The sequence below is a fragment of the Sceloporus occidentalis genome, unplaced genomic scaffold, assembly GCF_023333645.1.
Source record: "Sceloporus occidentalis isolate IW3139 unplaced genomic scaffold, rSceOcc1.0.p SCAF_9, whole genome shotgun sequence".
Classification (NCBI taxonomy): Eukaryota; Metazoa; Chordata; class Lepidosauria; order Squamata; family Phrynosomatidae; genus Sceloporus; species Sceloporus occidentalis.
In genome coordinates this window covers 28,631,835-28,644,325 of record NW_028316989.1, presented here as the reverse complement: position 1 = coordinate 28,644,325, position 12,491 = coordinate 28,631,835, and the positions used below count along the sequence as shown (strand labels likewise).

The following is a 12,491-nucleotide window of genomic DNA, read 5'->3' as shown; positions in this document are numbered from 1 at the left end:
GTTGCAGATTATATTCCTTTAACGTTCCTTTATCTGAATATATGAACACTAATCACATCCTTATCAGGGATTTCTTGTCAGAACAGAAAGAACATATTATTATTATTATTATTATTATTATTATTAAAACAGTTTTTAATTAAGCATTTTAAAACACAACATGAAATCTTAAAACCTAACATACAACTTTTAAACATACATACCTGCAAACATATTATTAATATTCTTCAACATTTAAATTATCATTCTAATGTGATTGGTAATGATGGTGTTGCAACTAGTCTTTTCCTCCTTATATCTTTCTATTTTATGCCATCCTTTTTTTCTTTCTGTCCTTTTAAACCTTCCTATCCTTAATCTTCTTTCTTTTCCTTTTCTTCCTCTCCCTTTCCCTTTCTTATCTTTTCTATCTTAGCTAACTTTATTCCTCCCTCAATAATAATAATATTAATAATACTACTAATAATAAATTTATTTATAGCCCGCTTCCCCCAGAAGAATCAAGGTGGGTTACAACCATAAAATACACCGATAACAGATATAAAACATACATAAATAAAAATTACGCGATCCCCTTACCCCTCTATTACAAACTTACCATCATTCTACTTACTCTAACCTTCAGAAAGAACATATAAAGAGATTCATGAATTTATGAGTATAGAATATAGCCCACGTAAAGGATGTGTATGTCTGCTATTGTATATGAGAAATTATTTTCTTTTGAGGTTACGGTTTTAATCTATCCATTGCATTGATAGGCACTATATAATAACTCCTTTCCATTTCTTAGTCCAATGCTTAAGTAGTAGTAGCCATCCTAATCTAATGGGACCTGTTTTGCTAGAGAAAACATCTGCACAAGTCCGGTCTGATGCAAGCAAGCTTTGCCACATTGCTAGTTCCTGAACACGCATGAAGCAATGACTTCTTATAATCTCCGTTTCTCTTGGTTGCTTTCTTTCCTGCCAGTAAGCAAGCACCCAATATAACCTCACCTGCAAAGAAAACCACATTCTCCACCCTTCGGCCCCGGTTTGAAAGACAATGCGACAATGCAAGAGTTTCCCTATAAGGTGCTGGTGGTGTAGTGCGGCCGTCTCGTCTTCATAAATACCCCCATGGCATGGCTGTTCTTGGGGTGTTTACATAAAACTTTACTCCGTTAATCTTAAGGAAACATTAATAATGCTGCTTTCCAAGGAGCATTATTATGCAAGGAGATGATTGCACAAAGCTTTTAAACCACAATCAATGCTGGAGAATAGCATCTTTGGCTATACTTACTGCACGGAATTTCGGACATGATCACGCTACACTTTTATAGCGCTGTTATTTCACTTTTACTGCAATGACTGTCTCCTGTGGAATCCTGGGATCTGCAGTTTAAGGGAGTTTTATCATTCTCAGCCTGAGAGCTCTCTAAACTGTAAATCCCAGAATGCCGTAGAAGGCAGCCATTACAGTAAAAGAGGAATAATGGCGCTATAACAGCATCACATGATATTGTCCATCATCTCTGAATTGTCTTGAATGCTGTGCAATTTGTTTTAAAAAGAGAAATGATGTTGAGTGGCGGAGAGACTTTTTTCTGTAGTATGGGGGACACCTTGCTGAATGAGAGACTCATACGGTGAAAGGGATCTAGGAGTCCAAGTAGACCACAAGTTGAACTTGAGTCAACCGTGTGATGCAGCAGCTAAAAAGGCCAAAGCGATTTTAGGCTGCATCAATAGAAGGATAGTGTCTAGACCAAGGGAAATAATAATGCCACTATATTCTGCTTTGGTCAGACCCCACCTGGAATATTGTGTCCAGTTCTGGGCTCCACAATTCAAAAAGGAGGTTGAGAAACTGGAGAGTGTACAAAGGAGCGCAACTAAAATGGTGAAGGGTCTGGAAACCATGTCTTAGGAGGAATGACTCAGGGAGCTGGGGATGTTTAGCCTGGAGAAAAGAAGGTTAAGAGGTGATATGATAGCCTTGTTTAAATATTTGAAGGGATGTCATATTGAGGATGGAGCAAGCTTGTTTTCTGCTGCTCCAGAGAACAGGACTGGAGCAAGGATGCAAGCTCCAGGAAAAGAGATTCCACCTCAACATTAGGAGGAACTTCCTGACAGTAAGAAAGGATAGTAGAAGATGCTGAAAGTGGAAGATGCTGCTTTGGAGTGTAGTGGAGTCTCCTTCTTGGAGGTTTTTAAGCAGAGGCTGGATGGCCATCTGTCAAGGATGCTTTCATGGAGAGTTCCTGCATGGCAGAACAGGGTTGGACTGGATGGCCCTTGGGGTCTCTTCCAACTCTACGATTTTATGATTCTGTGATTCTAATTGCAGAAAGCTTGATAAAAGAGAACTGTTCCTTGTCTTGTTCTTGCACCAGAGTTGGAAAGACCTTTTATGAAAGCTAGAGATATCTTGACTCCTCTGCTCAAGAATGAGAAAGTCTGCATAATTGCATATACTCTTCGCTTTGTAATTTGTAACTCATGGACAAAAGCAAGATGAGAACAGGGAACATTTGGTCCTAAAGAGGAATAGCCCACATGTCTGTGCCTTTGGAAGAAGAAAAAAATCCATATTGAATGCAATATTTTCATCTCCTTGATGGATGCCTAGAAGAAGGAAAGTAAGAGCTCTTTAGCTGAGTAGGAGCTACTAAGCATGTTTCATTCTGGCTGTTTTTAATAATTGTTACCTTGACGTTTTGTTGATAAGAAAAATTACTGGCAAGCTGACCAACGTTTAAGATTATTAAGGCTTGGCATTGTCCTCCCACTTTTTGTGGTCTGATTTGATTGAAGCTGTGAATCTGTTACATTAATTTAAGAGGAACATGATAGATTTAACTCAAGAAGGAAAGAAGCCAAAAGCCTCACCACTCCTCCTCATTCATCTCCCTGTCAAAACCCACAAAACTAGCGGTGGCCACAAATTCGTTGCATGAATTGGCTTTACGATGCCTTCCTCCTCTGCAATGAGCAGCTCCATAGAAACCGGCGATTTGGCTAAGAAATGAAATGCCAAAACAATGGAAGGGGAGGGAAGTCAAGGGAAGGGATCATGACTGACTTGGGAGACTGAGATGGCAAATACAGTAGCTTTATGACCCATTGGGTGATATATGGTGTAAATCAAGCATGCAATAAATACAAAGCAAAAGCGGCTCATGGGTTTAATGCAAAATAATGTGTATCGGGCCATTCACCTGTGGTTATCCTGAGAGCAGCAACCGAGCAGCATGCTCTCCTTTTGCCTCAAAGCTGGCTTCTCAGAGGCCTTTGCCACAAAGCCAGTGCATCCTTTGTTACCTAAGTTTTACCCTCAACATATGCATGGGTCATATCAAAACCTTCTCTCGACTTATATATGAGGTCGACTTGTACATGAATATATAAGGTAATATCAAGAAATAGGGCTGGGGGGGCACTAGGATTGTTGTCCAACAGGAAAGGCGGAGGTAGTCCAAAAAGGTTTGAGGACCACTGGTGCAGATGCCAGTCTTGAGAAATATAATAATAATAATAATAATAATCTTTTATTTATATCCCGCCTACTGCAATTAGGACAGAGGTGGTTTACAATAAAACAGGTCAAAACATAGTAAAATAACAATCTACAATGGTCCTAAATTCTAACCTCCCCCCCTTAAAGTAACAATTAAATCGCAGTTATATTAAATGTTTATACTAAAAAGATTAATTAAAACAAATAAACCGGAGGATGGGATAGGAGAAAATCAATAGACTGCACAATCGTCTACTCAATGGATGGCTGAAACTATTCTGGAAAGGCCTGTCGGAAGAGATCTGTTTTGATCTTGTAATATGATGGATCTCGTCCGGCAGCTCGTTCCATAGTCTGGGAGCGGTTGCCGAGAAGGTCCTCTGGGTCACCATAGTTGTTCTGGTCTTTACCGGTTGCAATAGAGAAAACCCTGATCTGAGATTCTCGCCTTCTTTCTTCCCAGGAGAGCGGCCTTTCGAATGCCGTTGGGAGGAATGCAACAAGAAGTTCGCCCGCTCCGATGAACTGGCACGGCACTTCCGCACTCACACCGGGGAGAAGAAGTTTGGGTGCCCGCTCTGCGAGAAGCGCTTCATGCGCAGCGACCACCTGACGAAGCACGCCCGCCGGCATGCCAACTTCCACCCCAGCATGCTGAAGCGGAGGAGCGGGAGCAACTCCAGGACGGGGTCTGTGAGCGACTACAGCCGTTCGGATGCCTCCAGCCCCACCACCAGCCCAGCCAGCTCCCCTTAACCCTGCCCTGCACTGGATGCACGCACTTTGGCGCCCATCGTTTTGTACCCGTATCTACGATTTGGAGTTATTTGCATTGCACATTTTGCTTGGGTGTTGTTATTTTTTAAAATTTTTTAATAATACGTCTTGTTTCTTTAAAAAGAGTCCCAGTCTCCCGAAGAAGCTGTATGTAGCTTTCTTTCCCTTCGAAACTTTGGAGTGGAAAATATTCAGCACAACTGAACTTGCCTCCTACAATATACCTACACTGAAGGGCTTCTTCTTTCTTTCCCTGATGACAACTTATTCCTGGTCAAGTTGTGTTTTTTGTTCTTCTTCCCCTTCAAAGCCTTAAGATGCTCACGCTGGCATTTTTTAAAAACAATCTATTTTTTAAAAACAATCTATTTTCTTCACTCAGGTGTCCACGCCTCTTTGGTAGAAAGAGATTGCAACACAGGAATGCCTCTACAGCTAATTCAACCGGGTTGGATTTTATTAAAAAATCACCACCTCCTCTCATCTTTCTCAGGGATATGTATTTATGGCATACGGTCAAGTATAATGAAGACACACTCTCCTCTTGCAGCCTCGCTGTGTATAGATATTTGCACTCAGAACAGTGGTGTCGAGTTTTTTTCACGGCACACACCGGAGAGGAAACTGAGGCTGGACTTCGCACTCAAAAGGCTGTGGTTTCACAGTCGGTAAATACTCTTGGACCTTATATGTGGGACGTCCATTCATTCATTCATTCATTCATTCATTCATTCATTCTCATTTTTACACTGAGATGCTTTTATCACCACCAGCTTCCTGTTGCAAAACAACTTGTCTACAAAGTTCGATACTTTTTATATATATATAATATATATATATATATATATATATATATATATATATTTCTATATATCTATATTAAAATAAATTGGGTTGGGGTTTGGGGATCCTGAAAACCAACGCAACAATGAACTAGATGCCTTAACCGCCCCAGTGATAGGAGTATGCATTTATAACTGGGGAGCAATTTATTCATGAAGGACAAGATGGTAGGATTGTGTTTTCAAGGCATTACAGCACCCGCCCTCAACTCGGTGCTCATTGTATTTGCTGGGCAACAAGACCCATCAGCCCCAACCAATTGCCCAATGCTCACACTGGGCACTGGGGAAGATGGGAGCTGTTGTCCAGCACATCTGGCGAATGCCGCATTGGGGGAAGGTTGCCTTACACCTTGTAATCCTTTGGGGACTTCTCCTCAGGGTGACTCACGGATAATAAATAAGGTAGATCTAGGAGAATTTCCTAAAGAACTGCACCTCTTTCCATTTCCTTGAACCTCTGGCCCAAATGTCTGTCAAGACAGGCCTGCAGATGGTATCAACCTGAACCTTTTCCTTTTCCAAAAGCCATGGGGGAACCACATGTCCAAATTCATCCAAACTTTACCAAGGTACTCATCTGCTATAAAGATTCTCGATTCCTGTAGAAGGCATTGCTTTAAACCTGAACACTTACATACAATACTGCCTTGTAGCAAAGAGGCCTGTAAGTAAAGACATGGAGCTGAGAACCAATAAGCAGAAAATGTCCATATAGTGGAAGGAAAAACTTTTTGTTCTCTACCATGCTAGCCACAGATGCTGGCGAAACGTCAGGAATAAACTCTTCTAGATCATGTCCACATAGCCCGAAAACCCCCACAAAAAAACTGTCTTTGTTCTCTTCTTATGCAAAACCTCCATCTAGAAAGTGTTACAAACAGGGTGTTCTAGCTGAACAGCACTTCACTTTTCTCCAGTATCAGTAGTCCTTGGGAGAACTTTCTTCCCAACTAGCAAGACCATGGTTCCCTTATGGGCTTCCCATTGCCTTTGCTATTACAATGGACAATCCCATTTCAGGTCTCACTATCATCTTGCACCTTCTTCATTCACAGTAGGACCAGGATGCCAGACTCTGTCTATACATCCTATTTTTAACTACCTTTAAAGAAAGAGTGTTGGTGGTATTGGTGTTGTGACCATTTCAACAATAAATACCTTGACCCCACAAAGGAGACTTGTGTCTATGAGTAGCCTTTCATGTACATTACTAGCATAGGGGCACCCTTATGATAAAGGACACCCCTTATTTGAGGACTGGCAAGCTTTCTCTATGGATTTATATATATATACCTAACTCTTTTCCATGCCAGCATTCTCTGAAGATGCCAGCTGCAGATGCTGGCAAAACGTCAGGAAGAAACTATTCTAGAACATGGTCACATAACCCCCCCAAACCCACACAAAACTATGGATGCTGGCCATGAGAGCCTTTGAGTTCACATTTTCCTATGGAATTGCATCTTTAGGGAACTCTGGGCTTTGCAGGAATCATTCTTTAGGATAAACCCACACTGAATGCTAGTTACTCACACACAAATGGACTGGCGCTATAAGAGGTCTATAAGAAGAGATGCTTGAACCAGTAACTGATCTAAGCTTTCCAAATTGGTTCAAGTGGGAGAAAAGCCAACAAAAATATTGGGAGGTATATTTATGTGTGTGGGCCTAAATAACTTGAAGGAACCAGATCCCATCTGATCTTGGAAGGTGGCCTGGTTAATCCTTAGATGGGAGACCATCAACAAAGACCAGGTGCCATAGGGTCTATTTCAGAGGAAGGAAATAGGAATCTCTGGGTATTCCTTGCCTAAGAAAACCCTATGAAAGTCATGGGGTCTCCATAAATCAACAGGTGACTTGAAGGCACACATGCAAGAGAACTTACTATCGTTGGATTGGCTGGTTCCGATGATGTATATTAAATATTCAGGTGCTTTTTCTTGTGATCATGTTAATTTTTTAAGAATTACTGTAAATATAAATGCAGTTGACTGTAGCACAGCGAAACAAACTCCGCAAGTCCAAACTACTGTTTACGATAAGCGTAAGGCCTTTCAACAAATCCTTCCTACATTCCAAAGGTATCTTGAGCAAGAGCTTCCTTCTTGCTTTGCAATAATTCCGTTGGTTTTTTTGGCCAGGTCATTTTTTTTTTAAAGGAAACAGAAAAGCAAAAGTGTACTGTATTTCAATTGTCAGAAGAAACTAATATGTTATACATGAACAAGTCATTTCTTGGTACATGCAAAGATTGCTGTTAAGTATTGTGTACTCTTTCCATTGTAATGCCAAGGAAATGACCAGAATCCTGTTGGGACTTGTTGGCTTCGTAAGTGGATCTACGTCTGCAGGAACTAGGATTGGATAGTTTTGTAATGTTCATACTCAGTACAGAAAACAGCAAACTGACCATTGCACAACACAACTGATGCACAACAGGACCGATGCACAATGATTCTGATGCACATTGGTTCGGATGTGCATTGTGCATCAGTGCTCATCTTCTACTCTTGCTGGTGTCTTTTTATAGATCTTTGCAAATCACAAACAGGGTTTCTCACCGTCTCTGCTACTTAGTTAAGCATACATAAAGTTACACCATGTAGATGGTGTTATAGGATTCTGGTGTATATAAACAAAGGTCAAAATCTAAATTTTCAGTATTTTATGGGCATTGATTTCCAAGTTCATGTTTTGGCTAAGCAAGGCTTCTCAGTGTGGAATCGTAACCGCATGCAGATTTGGTTACCATAGTGTCTTGTTTGCTTCACATAATGACTTGTCACACCTCAAGAAAAGGCACAACATTGTTTCAAGAGAGACAGCAATGATATCTATGGCAGCATCCAATAAGACCGGACATGTATATCAATTGCCAGAGAAAAATAACTTCTCACTCCGAGGTGAGAAATCCACATGCCAAGTCATTTTGGTAGGTGTTTGCTGTAGCTAACGGAGAAGCGTTCAGAATAGCCGAGAAAACAAAAACAAAGTAACTGCCTACAAAAAGGCATTCTCACTAGGAATATAGCTAGCAGTAGGGATCGATTTATGATTAAATAGGAATGAGTATTTAGACTATTTACACGGTAGGTGGGCTATAAATGACTATAAAATCTTATATAACCACATTAGCGTCTGCTAGAAAATTACTTAAGAGAACATTATTCTCTCTCCGAGGGAGCTTTCTCGTCTTTTCCCGGAGCAGTGCAAAATTCCTGTATTGAATGGTACTATGTCTTAAAAACTTGCATTCAAATAAGGGTTGGCTCATGGACACCACCAGCAACTATTTCTGTTGCTTCGATGAATGGCTCTTCAGGGGACCCAAATATGCCAAAGAGTTAATAATGGTGTAGGTTCAAAACAGCTGGCCCTGGGTTATCCCAAGTCTTGGTTGATTCCTTGAAGCACAGTTGCTCAGATGGCATTGTCTCAGACCAGTGGTGCCCAATTTTTGGTCCTCCAGATGTTTTGGACTTCAGCTGCCATCATTCCTGACTGTTGGCTTCTGAGATCTGAAGTCCAAAACAAATGGAGGATTAAAGGTTGGGAACCATTGCCATTGATCCAGAGCTTGGAAAAATCACTTTTATGAAACTAGCCACTGCATGACAGTGGTTTTCCAAGCTCTGCTTAGACTGAATAAGACCAATCCTATTCTTTTCTGGTTGGCAATGGTTTTGCCACCAGGGTTTTCCAACGTTGCTTCGAAAGATGCCAGGGAATTGGATCTGTTCCTTGCCTCACAGATCTGGCTTGCATACCCTGTGCCCTTCCACAGCACTTCTCCAAAGGGGTGTCTTATAAGAATGGATCATAGCAGCTTTCCTAAACCTAGAACCCCATCATGGGGTTTTCTTGGCAATGTTTTTCACTTGGCTTTTGCCATTGCCATCCTCTGAGGCTGAGAGAGAATGACTTGCCCAAGGTCTGTGGGTTTCCATCATCAAGCAGGGATTCGAAGCCTGGTCTCCAGAGTCATAGCTCAATGCCCAAACCATTACACCTACCTTACAGTCTCATTAATTTCCATGTAATATCCAAGGGCATATGGGTAAGGGTTGCAACCTAGCTTTGTAAACAAAAGGAAGATGTACTGCTGTTTCTATTTCTTTGGAGCATTGCCATTTTTTGGAATTTGGAGGAAGCGTGAACAATACTTCTGATGTGCCTCAGTAGATTTTTTTAGGGAACAATTTATTTTCGGTTTCGTAAAGAATGCTAAGCATACACTCAAAAACACTCAGGGTTTGGTGGTAACAGTCTCCTGTCTGGCAACGAGGGAGGATGGCAACGCCACATTTTAGCCTTCTTAGCAACTGCTTGACAGACGATGAGACTCAACTGCATCCCTTTTGATTTGAAATTGTGTTTTAGATAGATAATGTTCCTGCCCAACAGACACAAGAGCAGATGCGTTTGTTCTCCTGTGCATCCCACATTCCGCTTTCCTCTTCAAACTATTCTGTTGCATGTAGCAGTTATTTGTACAGTTATCAAGACTTTCTGTATAAAAAAATTATCAAAGCATTAATCTCCAAGGAAAGTCAGACTTGTCGAATCTGTCCATTCTAGAGCACATCTGCTGAGTCTGTTGTGCGGCAGAAACACGGACCATTGAACACATTTGCTCAATGTGCTTTCTATGGCGGGTTCCATGGGACACATCCATCTCCATATGTAGCCAAGAAAGTGTTTTGGTCAGAAGGTCTTGTCTCTTCTCCCCTCCCCAGGATACATACTGTATGTACTCATGTATAAGTCTAGAAATGTTAGTTAAAAAAATGACCTCCCCCAAAACTTGGATCAACGTATCCATGGGTCAGTGTAAGTACTGTCCTTTAGCTCTTATAAAAAAAGGAATCATCCCCTTCTTTGGGTAGAGTTGCAAAAGGTGAGAGCTTAATTCATCCCAGGAACCTAAAAGAAGCACCAGCCTTTAGGCTCAGCACAAAAAGTTATACCTGCTGGTATTTTGCAAGTTCTTTGGCATCATTTTCCTTTCCTTCCCTTTTGTTACATGACCCTAAGTTTTACCCTTGACTTATCTATGGATCATATCTAAATCCATAATTTTGGGCCCCAAACCTCCCCTCAAACAATACATGAAATCAGTATAGTTGAGTATATATGGTATATATTCTGTTCATTTTGCAACTGTGCCCATACAGCAGAATGTAGTATCACATTCGTACTCTGCAGTGTCTAACTCAGCACTGTAAGGAATACTGAGACTTCACTGTATTCTTCACAATGCTTCCAGGTGTGTGTGTGTATGTGTGTGTACACCTTGGGATCTGCAAACGGATTACACAAATGCACATTAGCACAACAATGCCATCAGTACAGCACACCGATGCAAACTGTCCACTGCTGAGTTTCCAGGAAAGAAAGAAATAGCCACAAATATGGTGTCGATTCTTGCCTCATTGTTGAAGAAAAGAATCATAGATACACCGCATCAGATAGCTTGCGAGGCATTTGGTGCATAGGACAACTCTGTGTATTTATTTCATTGTCGTAGTCTTGGCAAGAAAACGATAGACAGACATCACTGATCTGCCAAGGAGCAAAACATTCTTCCAGGACTTGGGGGTGATCTACATGTGGTTACACTTGAGGCGCATTGATTTACTCCTAAAATGGGGTATCCTCAATAGGTGGACTTTACCTCCACATCCCATGGAGTATACTACCACCAGCATCATGCTCACATAAGGTATAAATTCACCAGTATCAGCAACTTCTAGACCAGTCGGGCACTGGCATGGATGGGCTCCACACCAAGAAGGAGGAAGACATATTTACTGGTGCAACAATTTGTTAATGGTTTAGGGCTGAAGGATTGGCTGTTTTGCTTTTTCCCATTTCAGTACTGATTTCTTTCTTCTCCTCCATCCTTAGAAGAGGGTCAAAACCAAGATGGTGAATCGGGGAACATTGCAATGTATCCCTAATTCCCGATTGGAGTAAACTTCGGAGACATTGCAGTGCTAATCTGGAAAGGGATCTTGTAGCACCTTTGAGACTACATGAGCGAAAGAAGTTGTAGCATCGGCTTTTGAAGACTTGACCTGCTTCTTCAGATGCATCAATCTCCAAGTCTCCATGCATCTGAGGAAATGGACCAAGTCTATGAAAGCTTCTTGTACGACGTTTAATTTCAAAGGTATCACAAGGTCCCTGGCAGGAGTGTTTTTGTTCAGGGCTCCAGTGGTCATGATGACTTGGGATTCTGCGAGTTGTAGTCCAAAAATGTAACTTTGATAAGAAAAAAATGATAAGAGAGGGAGAGAGATGGGAGAAGGACACAGGTCACCTTTTTGGGTCTTCTGCATTTCCCAGAAATGTTCTCTTCCTTTGCTACCGATTCAGGATTTTAGAGTTATCAGCAATACTATACAGGTTTATAGGGAATTTTTCTGTGCAGTAAATGCAATGTTTTGACCATTCCCAAGTCCAGTTTCTGTTGACGCTAGTATATTGTGTATCATTACTTGTGTGTGTATATATATATATATAGACTGTTATAGAGGCATACATAGTTTTCTCTGTGTCAGTTTGTGAATGAAAGTATGTGGATATTATACATGTTTACACACTTATCCTCACTTTGGGGCAAAAAAGATGACAGTCCTGGTCACCATTCCCCCTCCTCCGTTTTCTTGACAGCATTTCATTGCTTTCATGAGTCACTTTTGGGATTTTTTTAATGAATCACTACATTGAAGTATTGCAGTTGTACAGCCAAATGCCGATCTCTATTCCCTCTGCTGTAATCTGTTTTTAAAAAAGGTGGTTTTTTTGTACTGCATAGATTTTATATATTGTGACAATGTTCCTATGCAACAAATGGAAATGACCGCTAACAGATGTCAAATGTCAACTTGTACGCAAGATCAGCGATGTTTGTATTGTTAAATAAAAGCGATGATTGAGAAAGTGGCATCCATGAATCGACTGCTCCTTTGACTTGGGTTTAATAGTCATTCTCTCAATCTCCTAGGAAGGCCTTCTGCACCAGCAATGTTAGTATAGTCATCCCTTCACATTTGTGGCTTTGACTTTTGCGGATTTCATTGTTCGCGGATTTATGAAGGAGGGTAATGGGATGTATTTTATTATGCTGTATGTCTCTTATTGTACGCCGCCTCGATCCTAGGAAGAGGCGGCATAAAAATTATTTGTTTGTTTGTTTGTTTGTTTTATTAATATGTTATCTCTAGGAATCTCTAGGTCCTCCAGCGCAATTCTATGATCAACATTCACCCGAAGTCGCGCTGGAAGGTCCTCCAGTGCAATTCTGTGGTCAACCTCTGGCAGATTTTGACCATAGAGTTGCACTGGAGGGCCTAC

At 41.1% G+C, this 12,491-nt stretch overlaps 1 protein-coding gene across 1 annotated transcript in view; it reads left to right on the top strand.

Annotated features, from left to right (window-relative positions):
• Positions 1-12,075, top strand: part of LOC149307136 (Krueppel-like factor 13) — a 30,772-nt gene extending 18,697 nt beyond the window's left edge. Inside the window, exon 2 of the mRNA XM_089538357.1 lies at positions 3,971-12,075. Within this exon, the coding sequence (XP_089394483.1) occupies positions 3,971-4,263 (293 nt within the window). The 3' untranslated portion in view covers positions 4,264-12,075. The remainder of the gene's footprint in view (positions 1-3,970) is intronic.
• Positions 12,076-12,491: the final 416 nt, after the last annotated feature.